This window comes from Oryctolagus cuniculus, chromosome 9, assembly GCF_964237555.1.
Source record: "Oryctolagus cuniculus chromosome 9, mOryCun1.1, whole genome shotgun sequence".
In the NCBI taxonomy this organism is placed as follows: Eukaryota; Metazoa; Chordata; class Mammalia; order Lagomorpha; family Leporidae; genus Oryctolagus; species Oryctolagus cuniculus.
The window spans coordinates 78,950,773-78,976,258 of NC_091440.1; the positions used below are offsets into that span (position 1 = coordinate 78,950,773).

Genomic DNA, 25,486 nt, shown 5'->3' on the forward strand with positions numbered 1-25,486 from the left:
CTGTTTTGGTAGTGTGGATACTTTGATGATAATAATTCTTCCAATCCATGAACATGGAAGATTTTTCCATTTTTTGTATCTTCTTTCTTTGATGATTTGTAATTTTTGTTGTAGCTATCCTTTCATATTCCTGGTTCAATTTACACCAAGGTATTCCAGTGGTTTTTTTTTTTTTTTTTTTTTTTTTTTGTAGCTATTGTGAATGTGATTGATCTTACAAATTCTTTCTCAGCCATGGAATTGTGTATAAAATGGCATTTGATTTTTGTGTGTTGATTTTTTAATCCTGCAACTTTATCAAACTCTCTTATGAGTTCCAGAAGTTTCTGTGGAGTCTTTTGACTCCTCTCTACATAGAATCATGTCATCTGAAAACAGGAATAATTTGATTTCCTCCTTTCCAATTTGTATCCCTTTGATTTCTTTTTATTGCCTAATGGCTCTCATTGAAATTTCCAGGACAATATTGAATAGCAATGGTGAAAATGGGCATCCTTGTCTGGTTCCAGATCTCAGTGGAAATGCTTAAAACTTTTCCCCATTCAATATGATGCTGGCATGGGTCTGTCATATGTTGCCTTGATTGTGATGAGGAATGTTGCTTCTATATCCAATTTCCTTCTGGCTTTTAATCATGAAAGAATGTTGTATTTTATCAAATGCTTTTTCTGCATCTATTGATAAAATCATATGGTTTTTATTCTTCAATTGGTTAATGTGATGTATCACACTTACTGATTTGTGTATGATGAACCATCCCTGAATATAGGGATAAATCCCACTGAGTCCAGTTGAATGATCTTTCTGATGTGTTGTTGGATTCTATTAGCTTGTATTTTATTGAGAATACTTGCATCTATGTTCATCAGGCATACTGGTCTATAGTTCTCTTTCTTTGTTGTATCTTTTTCTGGTTTTGGAATTAAGGTTACAAAACTCTGGAAAATATGCAATACACAGAGACTAAACAACACACTCCTGAATGGACAATCTTTCATACAAGAAATCAAAAGGGAAAAAAATTCCTGTATATTAATGAAGATGATGACACAACATATCAAAACTTACAGAATACAGCAAAAGCAGTGTTAAGAGGGAAGTTTATTGCAATCAATGCCTACAACAGGAAATTGGAAAAATATCAGATAAGCGATCTATCAATACATCTCAAGATCCTAGAAAAATAACACACCAAATCTAAAATTAGTAGGATAGAAATAATTAATTAGGGAAGAAACAAAATTGAAATAAAAAAAGATCAGTGAAGTAAAGAGGTATTTTTTTAAATCAACAGATTATACATTGGCCCAACTAACTAACAAAAGAGGGAGAAGGCTGAAATCAATAAAATCAGACATGAAAATGAAATTATAACAACAGATACCACTGAAATAAAAAGAATCATCAGGAATTACTGAAAAGAGTTATATGCCAACAAATGGGAAAATCTAGAAGAAATGGACAGATTTTCACATATATATATATATATATATGCAATCTATCAAAAATTAAGTCAGTAAGACATAGAAAATCTAAGTATACCAAAAACTAAGATGGAGACTGAATCAGTGTTAAAGACCCTCCCAACAAAGAAAAGCCCAGGACCAGATGGCTTTACTGCTAAATTCTATCAAACCTTTAAAGAAGAACTAATTCCAAATATGATCTCCAGTTTTCAATCACTGATGTGTTAAAATGGCTGGGATGACCATGTGTCATGGATTTTGTTGATACGAGTAGGAGGATGGATCTGACTGATTTCTCATATGTTTTTCTGCACCTACAAGTTTAGGAATTTGTAAGAGCTATTTCCTCTTACAGCCACATTGTTTATTTAGCTAGAACCAAAGAACTACACATTTTATCCTAAATATCATTTCTTCACCAGCACTATCTAGTCTCTAATATCACAAAAACATCTCTTTCCTAAGCAACATTTTTTGTAAATAATTTAAAAGTTTACATTATTATGTGTTGATAATAAATCATCTTTCAGGATTTTACCCAGTACTTGCAACTACTTTTATATGCAAATCGAATTTTTCAACTCTTACATATTATCACACCAGTGTGTTACTCAGTATTTCCTATTGATTAACAACTCAATCTATACCAAAAAAATCATACCTAAGGGTCTATACACTGTGAGTATTCATTTAAGGGTACATAAATCATTAAAATATAGACAAATTTATGGGGTCACAAACATTGTTTCTAGAGTAGGCATAACATTTCTATCTGAATTTCAAAAGTGCATAGACATAAAAACTTAAGAGTCACTGATCTAAACTATGGAAATATTCTGCTCCTCTTGTAGATTTGCTATTAATGCTAATGGATACCTGGAAACCCCTACACTATTTATGTTAACCACCTGCAATTTAAAAAAAATATTTATTTATTTGAAGGAGAGAGAAATGTCTTCCATCCCCTGGTTCACTCTCTAAATACCCACGTGGATGGCAGGGGATCAAGTACTTGAGTTATTTTCTGCTGCTTTTCCAGGCACATTAGCAGGGAGTTATCACAGAAGTGGAGCAGCAGGGACTTGAACTGGTGCTCTGAAATGAGATGCTGACTTTGCAGGTAGCACCTCAGCTTGCTGCACCACAGTGAAGACCCCATTTTTAAAACTCAAGAATAATCTTTCCATGTTATCCAACACATTTTCAAACTTGGTCCCATATCTTTAAAACTTCAAAGTACAACAAAGTGAAAATTTCCTTTACTACATACAATCTACAAACTCCAAGATTGTAAAGATTATCATCAAAATAGTTCAAACAGGGCCGGCACCGTGGCACAGAAGTAACTAGGGCGCTGGCAACCCATATGGGCACTGATTCTAGTCCTGGCTACTTCTCTTCCAATCCAGCTCTCTGCTATGGCCTGGGAAAGCAGTACATTATGGCCCAACTCCTTGGGCCCCTGCACCCATGTGGGAGACCCAGAGGAAGTTCCTGGCTCTTGGTTTCGGATAGGCACAGCTACAGCCACTGTAGCCATTTGGGGAATGAACTAATGGAAGGAAGACCTTTCTTTCTCTTTTTCTTTCTCTTTCTCTCTCTCTCTCTCTCTCTCATTGTCTACAATTCTACCTCTCAAATAAACAAATAAAATCTTTTTTAAAAAATAGTGCAAACTAGTAGATAATTCAATTAAAACAATTCCAATAAAATTTTAAAGTGTTTATGTTTCTTATACACTGAGTGATAAATATATAATACATATAGCTGTGATTCCTTCCATCATTAAATTTATTCTATATTAAAGCCAAAGATTTGGCCTATGATATAAGATTCACTCATTTACTCATTAATTCACTGGAGATATACTCATTTAGTACTGTGATGTAAGAAGGACTACTTTAATTTCTGGAGATGCAGCAATGTATAGAAGAAAATCTTTGTTCTTATGGAACTTACATTGCAATGAGGAGAGAAAAATGTAAACATAGTACATTAGGTACTAAGTGCTATGAGAAAAAGAGAAAAGATGAAGAAGGATGGGGGGTACTCTTGAAGGGAAGAGCAGAGAAGACTGACAAATAAGTGTATTAAGGAAAACCCTAAAGAGGAACATAAAGAAGGCTAGTATGACTAGGGAACAATGAGCTACTGAGAATTTTAGAAATGAGGGCCTGGTAAGTCCACTGTATAAATGTGGACTTGTACCCAGAGAAGTACCAAAAGTCAAAAAAGGCTTATAAGAATGAAGAAATAAGACCATCTTTGTAACAAGATTAATCTGGCTGCTATGTGAAGGGCAGACTTAAGTGTTACTAGTAGAAATGAGGAGATATGTTATAACACTACAATAATACAAGCAACAGAAGATGGTGGTCTGAGTAAGAATAACAAAGTGAAACAAAGTAAAAATAACAAAGTGAAATAACAAAGTGAAACAAAAGCTCAACTTTTGACTATAGTAAAAATGTAGAGGAAACAAGACTTGTAGAAGGACTAAGTTTGTGCAGGAGAGAAAAGTCAAGGATGATGTAAAAACAGTTGCCTTGGGTAACTTTAAGGATAGGTTGCCATTAACTAAGAGCAGAAAGACTGGAGAATGTTTTTATACCCATTTTTGGACCTTTTAAGTAATTAATCTTCCAAATATTGATGTTGAACATGAAAACTGATAAAATAATCTCTACTTTGGAAGAGAGATTTGGACTGAGATATGAATGTGGTAGTCAATAGCATACACAATGGTACTTCAGAAAGTTCACAGAAAACACAATAAAAAGATGTTTATTTTGGTATGAACACATTTTTGACATACATGAATTGTTTCTTAATAACACATATTTTTCATGAAGTTTTTGGAGACCCATTACAGATGTTATTATTTAATATGAAGAAAATGGATAAGATCACCAAAGAAGTGATTGTAAACAGACAGGAGAAGTAATCTAAAGACAGCATCTAGGAGATCTCAATGAACCAGTTCTGTGATTTTTGTAAAATCAAGAACATTATTTAACCTCATGATTTATTCTAAGTGTAAAGTGAGATACTGATGATAAGAAAAGGCTTGTAAACAGTGACCCATTAAGACAAATGAATTTTAAAATTATTCATGGCACCTTATAAAAATCCCTTTCTTCTTTCTGTTCCTTTCTTCTTTTTCTATAACACTTAATAAACACTAATGTACTAGAGGATACTACTATACTGACAAAAGTAGGGGTTACAAAACAAGAAAGACTTGTCCCATGCCTTGGAGATATTTGAAGGGGATACAATAGTTGTCCTGACCAGAGTAATACTCAGTGCCTTCTGGTACACACAGGATGTGTGTGCATTATCAGGGAAGAATGAACTGAATCCAAAAGGATCAACAGGAATTAGCCAAATAGAGGGAAGTAATTTCTTCTTTGTAATGTCAACAGCAAGAAATTATTTCAGAATCTTCATCAGTTTTGCACTTAAGAACAATGTCTCTTGCTTAACCATAGAAGAACAATTTGGGGAAAGGGAAAACATCTGGAAATAGTGAAACCAGTTATCAAGTTAACAGAAGGAATCCACCTGAGAGAGGCTGAGGGCCTGAAGAGAAGTGGCAACTTCGAGTATGGAGACGTCCTTTTTCAGGAACTCAAATATTTTAATCAAGCTAAACTATAAGGCCTATAAGACTAACTATAAGGCCATTTCATTTATCATAGGATTTGGAATTTTATGGTACTTTTTAAGAAATAATTGAGCATAATCTCATTATCCTATTGGTTTTGAAAGTGATTCCCAACAGCAAAGAAAATGGATCAAGGTCACAGAACTAATTACACGGAGATCAGTTATTAACAGCCAGTTCTCATTTCCAGATCAACACTCTTTGCCTAAGAAAGCTTATAGTTGATAAACATTTACCTAGAAGAAAAAAACTGAAACTTAGGGCAAAAGTAATTTGTTTAAGATTTTGGAGGAACATTATAATTTGCTGCAGCTCATCAGCCTTTTTCTCTGATGTTTACATCTACTACGCTTTTTTTTTTTGTAAAATACGGCGAATAAAAAAAGAAAAATATGTAATAAATAACTGAATATATCAGTAAATTGCCTATTAAAAGGAGATATTTAATTCAGTTCACTAAACTGTCTCAGTAAATGCCAGGTGAGACAAAGGCAACAACATTGGGGAAACCATGCTCATTCAAAATTGCATCTTCTGGCAATTGTCCCTAAAATATGTGCCCAGGACACACAGAACATAATAAAAGCAGAGAATGTAGTGACTAGATACAGAAAATCTTAATTGTAAAAGCTGGCATATTTGTAAGCAAACTGGCTTACATTTATTTGCTCTTCTCTTAAGTGATATAATCAAAATACTTTAGAAAAATGAAAAGCAATTACAAAGAGAAACTGAAGTCCTCAGAAATAATTATGTTTTAATTCAAATTTTAAAGAAATCAATGGAGGATGATCCATCAACCTTACTGAACATTTCTTTATTATTTACCCAGAATTTCCATCTTTATCATGAAAACTAATATTAAAAACTAATGAAATTAAAAGGAACAAATTAAGTTAAAGCCTACACTCAGTTTTAAAAATACAAAATTTATATTGTTTTTTAGTCTTATATTATTTACAAAATATGTTTTATTTCAGAAATAGTCTTTTTAATAGAATGAAACTTTCAGAAGCAAGGATTAACTTTTGAGGAAAAATACTAGCCATTAATTTGAACATAATTGACTGTAAAAATAAAAAAACCTAAAATACAAAATATATAAGATTTTTGTTAGCTAAAGAAACAGCATAATTGTAAGCTTTATGTCACATGTCAGATTTAATATAATTCCTGAAATACATTAACAGTTAAAATGCCCAGAGAAGCACACTGCCCTTTGCTTGCTTTGTTTATTTTTTGTCTTTTATTCAAATGAAGGAGGATATCAGGAAAGTCTTGAAATTTAAGAAAAAGCCAAATCACAGATAGATAGTAAGTCCTCAAAAGATGAAAAGCATGTAGATATACAGGATTAAAATTTTAGTATAAAAGATAGGGTAAGGATTAACTGGTTGTTTTAGAGAAAAGTATTACCTCCAGCTTGAAATCATACAGTTGTTAATACAAGAAAAATAACAGCCCAGCAAGGATATTTAATAAATCGTAGGTCTATATAGAAATTTATCTAGAGAGATAGTATCATTGGGGAACTCTGCACTTTGATTTATAAATTATAAGATGAAATTACTGAGTTTTTCTGTTAGAAATGACATCATCATAAATTATTTCTTTTTACCTGATAGTAATAGAATTCCAAAAAACTATTACAGTTTCCTAACTGTATTTTCTCTCTGTACACAGTGTGTCCTCAATATAGAATGGTATTAGCATAACTCTAGCATTTTGACACTTCATAAATACATAGTAGTTATGAGCATTCAGTACAATCAAGGAAATATGTGGAAATATGCACATAGGAATGGAGAAACTGAAAACAAAAAGGTTCTGTACTTTATACAGATAAAACCATTTATATGATGTTGTTCATATAGTCCATTTAAAAATTTATTTTAATACTAAAAGACAAAAAAACCATTAACTCAGTTAACTGTAATCATTTCTAACATTTGATATTGCAACATACTTAATAAAAATCATAAAAACTTCAAAGTACTGAAATTAATCAATGTTACATCTTAATTGGTAAAAAAAAAAAAACAAAACTATGTAGAACACAAATAAATGCCACATGGATAGCATCCATTGTTTTAGAAAGCTATTTCTGAATATACAATATGGAATATAAAGAATACATAATTAGCATGCTTGTAATACAATTAATAAACAATTAACTAACAAAAGTAAAGCCTATATGGTTTCCAATGGGCAACACAGGATTATTATGAAGTATGATTCAGTTACAAAGAACAGAGCATCTGAGTTTATATCCAAAGACAAAAATTTTAAAAATGCATTTTTGGTTAAGACCCACACTAATTCTGTGTTTAAAACTAGTAGCTTTCAGGACTTTCATTCTAAAGCCTGTCATTGTGGATACGATTTTCAAGAAATTCAATCTGATGTTAAAAGACATGTCATAACTTGGCTTTCAGACTTCAGTAATTCAGAAATGTGTTTATATACCTCATAATGTAATTATAACTACCTTAAGACAGATAACGCAAATGGTAGCAATATACTGGAAATATAATTGAAAAATGCAGTGGTCCAGAAGCACTTGTGGGGTTGGTGTCTCCGAAAAGCTGCTCAAAGCTTCAGAGTTTGAAGTTAAATTTTTGATGTTGTCACTCTCAATCTATTGAATGGCTGACAGACAATCAAACCCGTCTGGCTGGCTGGCAGCTCATTTTGCTGGCAGGTGGCAAACAATTAGACACACCAATTTGTGCCTCCTGATGACATTAAAGCATGAAACTAAGTTGTATGCAGGGCCTAGTGATTTGTGTGAAAGCATTTCAAAAATAATACTCTTTGCCGTGGCAACTCATTTCAGACTGCCACCTCCCATTATGGCTTTGAGCAGTGAAGACGACAGACTTGAGTTACGTGCAGTGCAAGGCCGCTTCTGTTCAATCCGTCATCAGCGCCCCCTGAGACCTCAATCCCCTCCTTTCATCAGTATCACCTCATCATTTACATTTGATAGTACTTGAGCTACTGCATATATTAACTACACTGGAGACCCTTTTCCTAAAAAGAACTGAAATATGCTTTGTGCTCTTCTATTTCATTTCAACTTATGCAATTTAGAATAATGATTCTACTTTCATTGCATTTTGCACAAATGCTACCAGAAAAAAATGGAAAGTTCTTTCCTTTTAAGCAATATTCTCAAAAGTGAGAGTAGCTAGCACTCAGGTGATTTCTTTGTTAAGTTTTAATGAAAAAAAAATTAGTTCTAACAGTAATCCAAATTATAACAAAAATATTTTACTTAAGCTTTATTTCATTGGCCTCTCATAAACAAATCACAACAGTTCTCTGTACTTACTGTTTGTCTATTAACAATATTTAAAGATACAACTGAAAACAAAATGGAATCCAAAACTTTAATGACTCTAAATTAAATTATTTGTATAGAAATCTATTTAAAGGTTTTATAGAAATCTATTTATAGAAATAGATTTATAGATATAGAGAAGTACTTGTACTTACATGCATATGTTTAAACAAACTCATAAACACATATTATGGGAACATAAAGCAATGTGTGAAACCGAGCACATCACTGTGAAATGACATAAGGGACATCCAAGGGATATTCACTGTATGAATGAATAACCAAACATAATATTAACATGAACTATACTTTTAAAAGAATAGTATTTTCCTACATGTTCTCCCTTTTGCCAACTTTTGAAAACTTCGGATACATCCTATCTTTTATGACAATTACTTGCAAACATCTTACCTCTCTAAGTTGATAGAAGAAAAATGATTTTATTCATCTTTATACCCCACATGATAACTACTGCCATGTATATGTTAACAACAAATGTTCAGAAATATCTGTAAAACATTGGTTGAATTGATGATACGGAACTTTTTAAGTTACATTTGTCTATGCAAAGGATACCTTAACCTATGAAAAGGTTTTACTGCCAAATCTCTACCCCTAAACTCTAAAAAATATGATTGTTTTTTTGTTAGAATAAAGCAGTTTGGCTATTTCAGAGAAAAAAACATGGAACAAATTTTGACTACATATGTATTTTGAAATTCCAGTTTAAAAATCATTTGATTTCCTAACTTGATTTTGTCACTCTAAAAAAAAGCCTACTTGTTTATCAATAACTTCCTAAATGTATAAAAATTATTATAAGAAAATGTGCATAAACATCAATAACATGGATGGTAGAACAATACATCCTTCAGTTTATACATTAACATGAAAACATAATTTGGAATATGCATCAATTCTAGTGGTCAAACATAAATAATACTGTTAGTAATTAGTGAGTACAAAAATATTTACCAATGTTGTACATTTTTAAATAGTGGATATATTACACACAAGGGTTTTCTGACACTAAAATATTTTGCTTCTATAAACTATCATTTTTATTGAATGTGTACTTGAACAGAAAAGAATTATTAGCTCTTCCTAAAAAAACTACTTGTTGACTTAACTGAATGCAGATACACAGCTAGTGTTATAATTAGATCAGAATTACATGTCAAAATGCCTTTCAATAATATTTAATTTCAAATACATTCCCCAAAATTTGGCTTTTAAATTGATAACGGAAATACTATTTAAAAAGATAACATAATTTCATTTTTTCTATTTAAAACAAATTTTAAAGAGTTATTTAATCTCTATCAATTATTATGGCATAGTATAATGAATTTTAGATCATCAATAAAAACTCTGTATCTCCTCCCGGATTTTTAATTTTTTTACTTTTTAAAGATTTATTTAATTATTTGCAAGTTATAGTCACACAGAGAGGAATGACAGAGAGAGACAGAGAGAGACAGAGAGAAAAGAGGTCTTCCATCTGCTGGTTCACTCCCCAATTGGCCGCAAGGGCTGGAGCTGCACCAATCCGTAGCCAGGAGCCAGGAGCTTTTTCTGGGTCTCCCACATGGGTGGGTGCAGGGGCCCAAGGACTTGGGCCATCTTCTACTGCTATCCCAGGTCATAGCAGAGAGCTGGATTGGAAGTGGAGTAGCCAGGACTAGAACCAGCGCCCATATGGGATGCTGGCGCCTCACACCAGGGCATTAACCCATTGTGCCACAGCACCAGCTCCTTCTTCCCAGATTTTTTAAAAAATATATTTTTATATTTGAGAGGCAGAGGGTTTGGGAGAAGAGAAAGCGAGACAGAGAGAGAGGGAGAGAGAGAGATACAGACCCATCTCTTATTGACTCTGTAAATGCCCACAGTAGCCAGAATGGGTCAGGGCTGAACTCAGGAGCTGGGTACTCAATCTAGGTTTATTGTGTGGGGGTTAGCAACCCAGCTATTTGAGACATTTCCGCTGCCACCCAGGGTCTGCATTAACAGGTAGCTGGAATTAGGAGTTGTAGCTGCAGACTGAACCAAGGTATTTGAATGCATGATATGGGCATACTAATATGCATTTAATTTCTAGGCCAAATATCTGCCCTTCCCTGTTCCCCATTTTATATGTAAAACTAACCAAAGAGAAGAATGACTTCCCCAAGGTACTTTAGCACTTCAATGATGGACAATAATCCAAATTCAGATTACCCTATTTCTAAATCAACATGTTGTTGATCATTTCATATGAGACTACCTTTTTGAGATTGTATTATAAAAATACCTTATTAGATCAATCATGTTGAGTAGTCACTTTGATAAGAATCTGTATTAATATATATTTTTTGGAGAACTTCCTAATATTTTTAAGTTAACAGTGCCTAATTTTATTTCTACATATAGAACACCTTAAATAAAAAGTTCAGTACCTACCTGTCAAAGGAATGAAACTGCATAGGAAGAATAGCTTGCGCTTCTCTCTTCAATGCTGGATCTGGGTATGGGATAGGTTCAGGGCCACATTCTGCAATTTCCACTGGGGCAGCCACAAGACTTTTCAATATTTCTTTGACATTGATGCCTTTGGTTTGACTTATGCTAGATATGGATGGTGCAGGCTTCAATAATTCATTGGGATTTTCAGTTAAGCTCTCCTGTGATTTCTTTACTTCAGATGACAAAGTGGATAAGAGTTCACTCATGGCATCAGGACCTGCACTAGGCTCTAATTCTGCCCCATTCAGGATGCTAGCCACCTGCTCTTCTCCAATCCCTGAATCTGTATGAGGAATTGAACTTTCTAGCTGAATATCTTCACCAGGAGTTGGTGCTTCCTTTTCCTTTATAGTGTCAGGAAATGCAGCTGGTGTTTCTATAATGAAAAAAATAGGTTTTAAAAACTTCACATGTGAAAATCTTGTATTACTAATAAAATGTTCTTAGAATAAACACAAATAAAAGCTGTATGAAACTCAAAATTTACTAACTGGTTATGCATAAAACAATTAAGTTAAATCATACCATCATATACACTTGTCATTTTGCTTAAAGCATCAAAATACTCCATTTTTTTTCATAAATCATCTAGCATTTTAAAATTATGTCTTTGAAAGGAAAGTGTCAGAAAATTATGCCGATGAAAGCATCAGGAACCATTTTTTGGAACAAGCTTACAATAAATAATTATATGATGTTCACTTTTTATTCTTTCATTGTTAGCTATCATTCAGGCAACAGAATCCTTATTCTTCACTATCATTTTACTTAAAAATATGTACTCTATAGAATACTATACAGCAGTCAAAAACAACGAAACCCAGTCATTTGAAACAAGATGGAGGAATTTAGAAAACATCATGCTGAGTGAATTAAGCCAGTCCCAAAGGGACAAATATCATATGTTCTCCCTGATCGGCGACAACTAACGGAGCACCAAAGGGGAAACTTGTTGAAATGAAATGGACACTATGAGAAACAGTGACTTGATCAGCTCTTGTCCTGACGGTTGATGTACAATGTAATACTTTATCCACTTTAGTATTTTTTTTGTTCTAGTACTATTGGTTGAACTCTGTAATTAACACAAAATTATTCTTAGGTGTTTAAATTTTAACTGAAATGTGATCCCTGTTAGGAATTTGGAAAACATTATGTTGAGTGAAATAAGCCAATCCGAAGGGACAAATACCACTTGTTCTCCTTGATAGGTGACAACTAACTGAGCACCAAAAAGGAAACTTGTTAAAGTGAAATGAACACTGTGAGAAACGGTGACTTGATCAGCCCTCACCCTGATTGTTGATGAGCAACTTGATATGTTATCCCTCTTAGTATTTTTTTTGTTTGTTCTACTTAATACTTTTGTTGAATACTGTAATCAATACACAATTCTAATTAAATGCTGAAACTTAACTGAAAAGTGATCACTGTTAAATATAAGAGTGGGAATAAGAGAGGGAAGAGATGTGCAATTCGGGACATGCTCAGGCTGACTTACCTCAAACGGTAGAGTTAGAAACATACCAGGGGATTCCAATTCAATCCCATCAAGGTGGCATGTACCAATGCCATCTCACTAGTCCCAGTGATCAATTTCTGTTCACAATTGATCATAATGATAGGACTAAGAACCAAAGGGATCACATAAACAAGAATAGTGTCTGCAAATACTAGCTGATAGAATCAAAAAGGGAGAGAATGATCCAACATGGGAAGTGAGATACACAGCAGACTCATAGAATGGCAAATGTCCTAAACAGCACTCTGGCCTCAGAATCAGCCCTTAAGGCATGCGGATCCGGCTGAAAAGCCCATGAGAGTATTTCAGGCATGGAAAGCCAAGACACTCTGGCGAAAAACAACAACAACAACAACAACAACAACAACTAAATGAAAGATCTCCACGAGTGAGATCCCAGTGGAAAGAACGGGTCATCAAAGAAGGAGGTACCTTTCTCTGAAGGGAGGAGAGAACTTCCACTTTGACCATGGCCTTGTCTAAAAATTATCAGAGTCAGTGAACTCAGGGGGCTTCCATAGCCTTGGCAGCTCATGACAAGAGCCTAGGGTGATTACTGATGCCATAAACAAGAGTGTCAATTTGTTAAGTCAACAACAGGAGTCACTGTGCACTTACTCCTCATGTAGGATCTTTGTCCTTAGTGTGCTGTACATTGAGATTTAATGCTATAACTAGTACTCAAACAGTATTTGTCACTTTATGTTTCTGTGTGGGAGCAAACTGTTGAAATCTTTACTTAATGTATGCTAAACTGATCTTCTGTATATAAAGAGAAACGAAAATGAATCTTGATGTGAATGGAAAGGGAGAGGGAGTGGGAAAGGGGAGGGTTGCGGGTGGGAGGGACGTTATGGTGGGGAAGCCATTGTAATCCATAAGCTGTACTTTGGAAATTTATATTCATTAAATAAAAGTTTAAAAAAATATGAAGCAATTTTATAATTTCTTTGGTGCTTCAATAAATATGGAAATTCTGAAAATACTGAAACTAGCTAAAAACATCATTTTAAAATTACATATAAAGTATATAAAATAAGGAAGAATTTGAAACATGCAAAGTACATAAAAATTAATTCAAAATGATAAATACTTTAGTTATGAAGTAGTGCTGCTCTAGAGTTAGTCTTGTGTGCCTTTAAGGGTAATTATTTAGGAATACTAATCATGCTCATTATTTGTGAATAAATACAAATTTCAGTTTTATAATTGAATCAGAAACATAAATACGATATGAGACATATATTTACTATTATCAATTAAAATACATGAAATGAAAAACATCAGCTTTAAAAAGGCATATACAGGTTCAAAGACACAGTGGATTAGTACTACTTAGCAGTTATTTGATATGTTTCAGAGTTTTATTGACATTACAATCACTTTTACTGCTAGGCTTTTGAAGTTCACTTTGGTAGCTTCCCTATAACCTCCTTAATGATAAAAATTGGTCAATCGTTTAATAGAACTAATTATGACCACAATTTGAATTTCTCTGTTTTGACTTTTTCTCTCTTTAACATTATGTATTCTATGTTTTTCTGGTCAATATTGTATATTTTTTTAAAAAAAGATTTCTTGGTTATTGGTGATGGCAAAGTTAAATTACTTTTTAATGCTTGGAAATCTATGGTTTTTATTGAAATAGCTCTTTAAATAAAAATGACTGCTGTATCTTAGCAAAAAAAAAAAAAAAAGAAATGAAAAACATCTTAAAATGTCAAACCCCTTGGGGCCGGCGCTGTGGCATAGCGGGTAAAGCCACCGCCTGCAGTGCTGGCATCCCATATGGGCGCTGGTTCCAGTCTTGGCTGACCCACTTCTGATCCAGCTTGCTGCAGTAACCTGGGAAAGCAGTAGAAGATGGCCCAGGTTCTTGAGCCCCTGCACCGCATGGGAGAGCCGGAAGAGGCTCCTTGCTTCATATCGGCATAGCTCTGTCCATTGCAGCCAATTGGGGAGTGAACCAGTGGAAGACACCTCTCTCTGACTTTCCTCTCTCTGTATAACTCTGACTTCCAAATAAATAAATAAATTTTTTTAAAAAATGTCGAATTCCTACAAATCTTTTAAGCCAAGGCAAAATAATGAAGTTCTTCATATAATAAAATGTTTTTTAATTCCAACAGTTTTTCCTCTTACAAGATTAATTTTATTTCTTTAAAAAGTAGAGTGATAAAGAACAAAAGAGATCTTCTATTTACTGGTGCCTTCATTCCCCAAATAGCCACAACAACTAGGGCTGGGCCAGACTGAAGCCAGGAGCCAGAACTCCATCTGGATTCTGCCACATGGGTGGCAGAGGTCCAAGTACTTAGGCTGCCACCTGCTGCCTTCCCAGGCACGAGAGCAAGGAGCTGGATGGGAAGTGGGGCAGCCAGGACTCCAATGGATGCTCTGACATGTGATGCCAGAGTCACAATCAGCAGCTTAACCAGCTGCACAGCTGGCCCCCATACAATAAAAAGTTACCAAGTTCAAATGATCACCTTGAAAAGTGTATCTGAAAATAATGGGCATAATAATAATCATAAAATTAAAGTCATTTAGAAAAAAAATTACTTTTAAATGCTATAGATAAATAACATGTATATCCTACAGAAAGTAAAAACACAGTAAATGTTAGCTATCCTTATTATCTTTACTCATATTTAATTTTATATTTTGTAAAATAAGGACATATGAAATTGTTTTGAAAATTTTAAATCTATAGCTTCATTAAAACTTTCTTAGTTTATTGTTTGTTTGAAAGGTTTATTAGGATAATAAATCAAGAGACTGACCAACACAGGAACACGCTATCGTGATGTCAGCAAGATATTTCATAAAGCTTTTTGTGAGGGGCAACACTGGTGGGATAGTGGGTTAAACTCTTCTCGAGATGTCCACTTTCCATACTGGAGTACTGTTCAATGGAAGCAGCTGCTGGCATTTGGGGAATGAACCAGTGAATGGAATAAACCCCTCCCACACACACTTTCTAATTTTTTTACATATGTATTTAATTATTTGAAAGTCAGAGTTACAGAGAAAGAGAGAGAGAGAGAGAGAGAGAGAGAGAGAGAGAAAGAGAGAGAGAAATAGGCAGAGAGAGAGATCTTCCAGCCACTGGTACACTCTTCAAATGGCTGCAATGGCCAGAGCTGGGCAAAGTTCAAAGCTAGGAGCCAAGAGCTTCTTTCAGGTCTCCCAAGTGGGTGCAGGGGCCCAAAGACTTGGGACATCTTCCATGGCTTCCCCAGGTACATTTGCAGGGAGGTGGATTGGGAGTGGAGTGGCTGGGACTCGAACCAGCACCCATATGGGATACTGGAGCCACAGGTGTAGGCTTTACCTGCCATGCCACAGTGTTGGCTCACCCTTTCTCTTTCTAATAAATAAATAAAATTTTTAAAAATCATCTTGTGAGTGCTTGCTTCAGCAAATCATATACTAAAAAGCTTTTTGTGAAATCACTAGTAAAAACACAGATTAGTGTTGTTTTAATGATACTACTGAATTACAATTTCCTGAAAGTTTTATACAAAAATGTACTAATGAGTTGAAGATAATATAAACTGATTTGCTTAGTAACAGTTTTGATTCTTGATCCTGTCTAGTCACTTTGATAATCTGTTGAATGTAGATTAGTGGCATGGCATTCTTTATTTATTTATTTATTTATTTATTTTGACAGGCAGAGTGGACAGTGAGAGAGAGAGAGAGACAGAAAGAAAGGTCTTCCTTTGCTGTTGGTTCACCCTCCAATGGCCGCCGTGGCTGGCGCGCTGCGGCCGGCACACCGCGCTGATCCGATGGCAGGAGCCAGGTGCTTCTCCTGGTCTCCCATGGGGTGCAGGGCCCAAGAACTTGGGCCATCCTCCACTGCACTCCTAGGCCACAGCAGAGAGCTGGCATGGAACAGGGGCAACCGGGACAGAATATGGCGCCCCGACGGTGACTAGAACCCGGGATGCCAGCGCCGCTAGGCAGAGGATTAGCCTGTTGAGCCGCGGCGCTGGCTGGCATGGCATTCTAATTTACTTAGGATGTGAAAGATTTCACAAAGATTTTCAGAATAGTTTTGACAAATTTTCAAAGGAAAAGAGATCTGAGATGCTTACATTTCAGTTTCTTTTGAAATTTGCCAAAATTATTGTTTTCCCTTTTGATTTTCCTTTTTTATTCAAATGGAATTAAAATGATATATTAATGTATTTACAATAATATTCCAGTCTATATGAATATATGTGCTAATATTCATTTAAATGAACAAAAACATATACCAGTCAAAATGCAATCTGGTATGGGTAGCTTTCCTCATGTTTATCAAATAGGTTTAATTTTAACTGTTTGTTAACTTGGTCAAGAATGCTACACCTGAAAGAATAAAAAGTTAGTTTTTTAATATTATAATGTTCAAACACTATATGATCAATATAAAAATAGGATATATTCTCTACTGTTTCCAAAATTAAAATAAGTCCTTATAGGTTTGAGAAGATAATCTTAGTAATGCTAAACAAAGCACCACTGAAGAAAATAGGTAGGAAATAAAGACAACAAAACATCTCAGAAATTTTTATAAAAGTTTAAGAATTAAAGTAGAATGATAACTTTAGAAGTAAGAGGGAAGAGAAGAATCAAGACGTTCCCCGAATATCTAACTTGATTTAATAAAGAATGATCACGTGCCACTAATTGAGAAAGGAAGAAAAGGAGATTTTCCCCCACCTAGAGACTAAAGAATTAAATTTTATATCACTGAGTGAGCAGATTCTCTGGATTGTTTATGTGTCTGTAACTCAAGAGAACAGCAGGCATATAATTGAGACCATTCAAACTGAAGCAATAGGAGAAAATCTGTAAGTGGATGAAATAACCTAGAATATAGAATGAGAAGATGGCTGAGGCAGCCATCTCCACTAACAAAGATACCAGTGAATTTAACATGCATTTCCATCTATTAATTCTATACTTTTGGAGAGAAAACACTGGCAGAAAATTATCAAAGAGAATTAAATAGCAATGGTCACTATCTATACACTTGGACAGGGAATGTAAAGGCAGAAACAAAATAACAACAACATGGGCCAACTTTTCCTACAGCGCTTTTAAAAGGCATACAGTTAAGTCTAGCACTTATTCTCAATGCAGTTGATTTATATATCTGACCTAGAGTTTTGGCTTTACACTGATATAATGTCTAGATATATTTATTTATGGTGCATTTTATATTAACAGATAATATTAAAAGTTAAAACTTGTCAAGTTGTGTTGCAAATGTAAGTGTTTTAATAACAAAATATCTAAGAATTAAACCCTTTCATTTAGTATTTACAAGATACCACATTCAAAGATTTTTGTGAACATCTATATCCTTCTTTGCCTTTCTGATCAACTAACACTCAATAAGCAGTAAAATATATAATTCACTAACTAGATATGTGGAATCTCAATTTAAATGGTAAATTATTTATTATAAAATGAAATGAAAAGTTTATTAATACCAAGTATTAAAATTTTTCAAATAGTTCATCAGTATATTTATACAGCAGTATAATGCTGGTTGAGGACCAGCATTGTAGCACAGCAGGTCAAGCTGCAGGTTACAGCGCCAACATCCCTTATTAGAGTGCTGGTTTGATTCCCCGCTACTTTGCTTCCATTCCAGCTAACTGCTAATGTACATGAGAAGGCAGAATTTAGCTCAAGTATTTGGGCTTCTACCAACCATGTGGGAAACCTGGATAGAGTTCTGGAATCCTGGCTTCAGACTGGCCCAGCCCTGGCTACTGATGCCATTAGGGGAATGAACTACCAGATGGAAGATCACTGTCTCTCCCTCTCTCTCAGTCACTCTGCCTTTCAAATAAATAAATAAATAAAGCTTTTAAAAAAATTCCCTTTAGGCTATGTGTTAAGGTGTACATAAAACATAAATGAATTTTGCGTTTAGGTTTTAGTCATCTCCACAAGATCTCTCTCTCTCTATATATATATATATATATAAATATATAAACACACACACATACAACATACACACACATATTCAAATTTATGATACATGAAAAAATCCAAAATTCAAAACATTTTTGGTCTCAAGCATTTCAGATAAAGGGTACTCAATTTGCGTCTCAGTAAAAATTTTCAGATATGAATATGCTTCAATAAGTTCATGGAAAATGGAATTATAAACTGTTTATACTTGTGCAAAATTCTTTAAACTTATGCATTGTTTTAGCATAGTATTCATTTTAACATACTTTGTGAAGTAATCTTATGTTTTGTAAAGCATACCCTGTGCAAATTATATAAACATAAAAAGTAAATTCTAATGGAAAATTGTATATCAATTGCAAATAAAAATGCGATGATTAGTCAAAAAATTCATTTTAATTTTTCATTGTTTAAATATTTATCACAGAACATGCTATCAGTATGCAGCATCAACTTCAGGTTAGATCATTTAAGTTTCCAAAAACTTCTTTGTAACATTAAAGTACTTTGAGTATTCAACCCAGTGACTTCCATAGTAACTGATTGCATCGGTGCAGGTTATATTAATGACAGCAAGCTTCTAAGTTTCCAGTAGTTCTCATCAGTTTCTGTTGGTAGGTACACAAAACAGAAACATTAGACTGAGCAATCTTAACATTATCAGAAACAGGCAGGTGGATGCCAGATGCCTCTTTTGTAATTCTTTATAACTGAACCTAATGAGTTTATCTAATACATTTTGGAAAACATATAGGGTTAAGGTAAGCAAATGACATGATGTGTACATGGGAACCGCATTATCACATTCCTTCCTCCAAAATCATATTTTACAGTGATTAATGAAGTGTTTTGATATTTTTTGCATATGCAATTACTAAAATTGGTGTTTTTCCAAATTCCCTAAAATAAGGAACACCATTAATGAAACATATAGATCCTCGTTAGCACAGTACTAAAATTTATATTGTTTTTAAATGTCAATATTAAAAAATAAATCACTGTAGCTTAAAATAAAATGTAAAAAGCTATAAGTAATTAATGTAATTGTATGTTTAGTTTATTTTAAATCTCTAAATGCAAAATTAATTGTTTTATAAAAATTAACCTTAATATAAAGAGGCTAGAAGCCACACACGAGGATTTAAAATCAATATAAAAGTTTATTTTACACAAAGGCTGCAATGTTTGCCTTTTTTTTTGCTAAATGTATGAAAATAATACAAGTTAGGAATCCATATTATTTCTAAAGTATATTCCCATAATAAACACAATGGTAGTTGAGAAGATACTCTTAAGCACAAAGAAACATCAACAATTGTTTTGACTATACTGCAATTAAGTATGGGTCTCTTTTAGTTTATCCTATTTTGGGTACACTGAGCTCTGTAAAAATGCATATTTCTATCAAATGTGGGGAGTTTTCAGCCTGATGTTTTTTCAAATATTTTTTCTGACCCTAGCTTTGTCTGTCCTCTGGATTCCCACTATCTGTTTGTTGATTCACTTAATGGTGTTCCACAGGTCTGTGAGGCTCTGTTCACTTTTCTTCATGCCTTTGTTGCTGTTATTCCTCAGTCTAGGATAACTGACCTATCTTCAATATTCTGATTCTTCTGCCAACTCAAATCAGCTGAAACCTCTAGTGAATTTTTCATGTTAGCTATTGTAATTTCCAACTCCAGAACTTGCAGTTGGTCCTTTGCTATATTTCTTTGTTGTTATTCTCTATTTGGTGAGACATCATATTCATATTTTAAATTAATTTTAATTTTTTTAAAAACTTTTAACACTGGCTTCAAAAATAGTACATATTTACAGAGCACTGTCTGCTTTTTTTTTTTTTTTTTTTTTTTTACAGGCAGAGTTAGTGAGAGAGACAGACAGAAAGAAAGGTCTTCCTTCCATTGGTTCACCCCCTAATGGTCACTCCAGGCGGCACATTGTGCAGATACGAAGCCAGGAGCCTGTGCTTTCTTCTGGTCTCCCATGCGGGTGCAAGGCCCAAGCACTTGGGCCATCCTCCATTGCCCTCCCGGGCCACTGCAGAGAGCTGGACTGGAAGAGGAGCAACCAGGACAGAATCCAGTGCCCCAACCGGGACTAGAACCTGGGGTACTGGTGCCGCAGGCGGAGGATTAGCCTAGTGAGCCGCAGCGCTGGCCTGTGTGATGTTTTAATACATGAACACATTCTGCAATGTTCAAATCATGGGAAGCACATCTGTCTCCTCAATATTTGCATTTCTTTGTAGCTTTTTGGAAATATGCATCATATTATCAGTTTAGTTTCCTTACTATGCAATAGGACAGGAGAACTTACATCTTCCATCTAATTTTAACTTAGTATCCACTGCCTAAACTTTCCTGATCCTCTCTTTCCTGCACACTTTAAAGTCTTTAGAAAATTTTTCCTTTACTAATTTCATTAAATGTATAACAGCTGATTTAAAGTGTTTATCTAGGAAGACCAATATCTGGGTTTCTTAGAGGCACTTTCTATCAGCTGCTTCCCCTACCCTATGTTGATCACATTTTTTTGTTTCTTTGCTTGTTTTATAATTTTTGTTGAGAAGTGGACATTTTAAATAAGCATCAATCTTGAAAAGGAGACACTTCCCACTGTTTGTGTTGTACTGTTTGTTTATTGGCTCTCCTGAAAATCATGTTTCATCATTTGCAGCCACTTAAGCCTCTGCTCAGTTAAGCTAGTTATCAGCTTATGATTGGAGCAATAATGCACTCAATGCCTTAAACTGATAAATCTTCAACCCCTTGTCAGAGAGTTGTGTGAAGCGGCAGGGAGGATGCTTGCAAAGTTACTACAGTTCAAAATTTTTCTTCAGTCTGCAATTCGTTTTGTGCAGGGCCTCAAAGTCAGCCATAAATGAGATAACTAATGCTTTCTTAGGTCCTTCTTGAGCCTAAGTATTGCCCCAGGAATATGGATATTTAACACACAGATTCTGTATTTTTTAAAGATTCATTCATTCATTCATTTATTCACTCATTCATTCAGAAGTCCATCTCTCATTCATTCATTTGAAAATTAGAATTATAGAGAGAAAGGGAGAGACAGAGGCAGAGATCTTCCATCTGTTGGTTCACTCCTCAGCTGGTCATGAAGGCCCAGGCTAGGCCAGTTCAAAGCCAAGAGCTTCATCTTGTGCCATCTTTTGCTGCTTTTCTCAGGCCATTAGCAGGGAGCTGGTTTGGAAGTGGAACAGTTGGGACACAGATCGGCATCCATATGGGATGTCAGAGTCACAGGCAGCAGCTGTACCTGTTACATCCCAATGTCACCTTCTCTCAGATCTTAAATGAAGGTTTTTGGCAAGGGTCTTTTTTGCTCAAAAAGCATTGCCACTTCAGGCAGTTGTCATTTTAGAAATATTAGTGATGATTTTTCACAAACACTTTGGAAATAGAACTCTTCTCGTCAAGCTCTGGATTGAGTGACATAATGACTATGAATGGAGTTCTTTGAGGGAACTTCCAGAAAGGTCAAATATCTACAATGCTCTAGGGATGGGACTTTCTAAGGAACTCCAAACCTAGCCTGTTGTTTTCTAATAGCTGCTACATTACTGGGTTTTAGATATCATGGTTCTTTGGCATCTGTGTTTTAAGGGTACCACAGAGCTGGGGAAAGGTAGATAGCTATGCGCTAGATTAAACCATTATAAAGCATAATGTTCTCATAAAGACTTTGCAGTTTTTCTGACATTAACACCCTTTTCACTGTTATAAGCATTGGGTTATTTTCCAAAAAACTGAAAAAGTTGATCTTGATAACATTTACTAGTGGGTTAACTGCTTTTTTGAAGTGTTTAGAAGATCCATAGTATATCATTCTTCTGAAAACTGTAACCAATTTAGGTTTAAAACTAAACTTTAGTTTCAATTTTTATATTTTTAATTTATTATTATTAATTAAAATTTATAAAATGTTCATATATATATTTTTGTCTTTGCTCTTGCCCAAGTATTTTATTAATACACCAGATTCTCAGGGTCACAACAAATGCATGATAATTACAATACAGTCCTCTCAATTCTCATGTTAATGTGATATTAATATAAAGAGAACAGATTCAATGTAGTTCATTGCTAAAATTCTAAGACTATATGTTTTTACCTATTGTTTTTCTTCTCAATGGACAAAAGCACAACTCTCATTGAAATACATCAAGCATTTCTCTTTTTTGTTGATTGTGAACATTAATTTGATCTTTTTGAATTTATTTATATAAGATGAATTAATTTCATGTATTTCATATATTCAGATTTAAGAATATAATGATGCTTCTCACCCTATAGCATTTCTATGAGGTAATGAAGGTAATCATTAAAATCAACAATAAAATGTCAACATACATTTGTTTTTTTTGGACTTTTTCTTGAGTTGCAGAAAAAGAGATACAACTGCTATGCTTTGAGTATAGTTTGAATATGTCCTCTAAATGTTTATATGTTGGAAGTGCGGCCTCTGCTGTAGTGATGGTAAGAAGTTGTGGGACCTAAAAGAGATAGGGTCTAGTAGCAGATGTTTGGCATAGCAGTAGGATACCCTCTTTGGACACCTACATGTCATATGTAAGTGCCTGGGTTTTAGACCTGCCTCTTTCCTCAATTTCAGCTTCCTACTAACATGTAACCTGGTAGTAACAATTCAAGTATTTGGGTCCCTGCAACCTACATCTGAGACCAGATTGAGATCTTAGCTCCTGGCTTTGGCCTGGCCCAGCCATGGCAGCTGCAGGCATTTCGGCAGTAAATAAACAGATCAGAGATTTCTGTCTCTCAGCCTTTCAAATACAAAATGAAAAAAAAAATGCATATTTTTTTAAAAAAAGGTAGGGCCTAGAAGGTAATTAGGTCATGGGGTACCACCCTTCAAGGAAATTAATGCTGGTCTAACAGTGAATTGGCTCTTTCAAAAGCAGGTTGTTATAAAATGAGGTCACCTCACATTTGGCCCTTTCTAAACACAGCTGGTTTGTTTTTTATTTTTCTGCCATTTTATGACACAGCCTGTGGGCCCTCACCAGAATGCTGGCAGCATGCTTTCTGGACCTTCCTATCACCAGAATTATGAATCAAAATATTTTTTTCCTTATGAGGTACCAGTAACAGGTATTTTGTTAAAGTAATACCAAAAGGACTAATATAATAACTAAGTATAGCATGACTATTGATATCAATTACAAAAGTCAAGACTGCATATTATATAATGGTTAAGGAAGGGTTAGACCTTGAAATTAAGACTTATTTTCAGTCAAGACTTATTTATTACTTATTAATTTTGTGACTTAGGATTAGCCATTAAACTTATTCCCATTCCTTTAAAACAGGCATATAACTATACACACATTATAGAGCTGTGAGAAAGAACATAATGTGTGAATAGTGCTTCACATAAAGTAATCTCACTTCACATTTTTGCACCTGCTGCTGCTACTACTGTTCTACTTTACCAGTAGTTAATAACTATCATCATATCTTATGAGATCATCACCACCGTCACGTCCTATGAGAGCCCAAGCACTGTCCCAGGGATTCCCTTTCCTATCTGCAATCTCTTTCTCTTCCCCAGCTCTGCCTTATTTATCCAGAGCAGTATCTCCTACACAAAAAATTACTCATCATCTCTATCTCCCCTTAATATTTCTAGCATATGAGGTGCTTTGAATATTTCTCCAGCTTTTCTGGAGACAGCCACAATAGAAAGACAACAGGAATGTAATGAAATTGATCAAAGTTCCAATTCTGATCACAACTTCCTGGTTTTCCCTGTTTCCTCAGACAAATTAGTCACCATTTCAGAGTTGTGAAAACTGTACCTGGAAAATGCAAGGCTTAAGTATGTTGTGAAAATGAGGAAACCTGTAAGGCTATTGCCTTTGAGGTCTTCGCTTGATTAAACTTTCCAAAGGCTTAGATACCTCAAAACCAACACATTTAAAAAGGAAGTCTTGGTTATTCTCGTTGACTGTATCTACCTCTAATCTTGCCTGTTTTAGTAAATGATCTTTTTATTACCTCAGTGGCTTAAGATCAGACAGCCAACGGTCGTTTTTCTAATTTCACATTGTATCATGCCTCAATCCAATCTATTACCATGCCCTCTCCACTTTACCTCCTAAATCTATCTCTAAGTTATCTTTCTCTTCAATTCCACTACCACTATGTTCTAGTCCTAAGCAATACATCTCTGAGCTAGAAAGCAGCAGCCTCCTAATGGCTTACCCATTTCTCCTGCATGCTCCCTCTAGTCTACCCTTACCACCACTTTATCCAGAACACCGTTAAATTTGTAAATCGTATTATGACACTTGTTAGATCATATAATGTCCAATCCCCAAATATACCCAAATACTAATTTCCACAATCCAAATATAGGTTCTCTTACATGACAAGAGGGCCATAAACACTAATGACTTGAAAAGGATAAGTTATCCTGGATTATCCAGGTGGGCTCAATATGACTTCCTGAGTCCTTCGAAGCAGAAAACCTTTCCTAGCTGTGTTCAACAGGAAGATGTGACAACACATGAATGGTCTGAGAAAGGTACCATTCCTGGAATATGAAGAATGTTCTTGAATCAAGCAATATAGCAACCTTTAAAACATGGAAAAGGCAAGAAAAGTGGATTCTTTTGAGATCCTCCAGAAAGAAAGGCACACTTGCTACTGCCTTGATTTTCACCTGGTGAAATAAATGTTGGACTTCTGACTACAGAATTATAAGATAATAAATTTATCTCATTTTAAGTCATTAGATCTATGATAATTTTTATAGCAGCAATACACACCACTACAATATCCCTCTTCCCAATTTATATTGTCCTTAATACTGTATACAGATCCTACATGAGTGGGCTCCTACCTACCTATAAACTCAGAGATGCTTCTACTTCCCTGATTATATTCCACCAACATGTTTCCCAAATGTGAGATGCAATTTTTCTGAACAGATTGGTCTCTTTTCAGGAATGTTCCTCTACT

General features: G+C 34.6%; 1 protein-coding gene across 10 annotated transcripts in view; it reads right to left on the reverse strand.

The window, feature by feature from the left end:
- The window catches only part of NBEA (neurobeachin), a 726,466-nt gene that overhangs the window by 450,773 nt on the left and 250,207 nt on the right, over positions 1 to 25,486 (reverse strand). For all 10 annotated transcript variants that reach the window (XM_070049020.1, XM_070049018.1, XM_051831739.2 and 7 more), the window contains one exon: positions 10,919 to 11,357. In XM_070049020.1, coding sequence (XP_069905121.1) covers positions 10,919 to 11,357 — 439 coding nt within the window. The remainder of the gene's footprint in view (positions 1 to 10,918; positions 11,358 to 25,486) is intronic.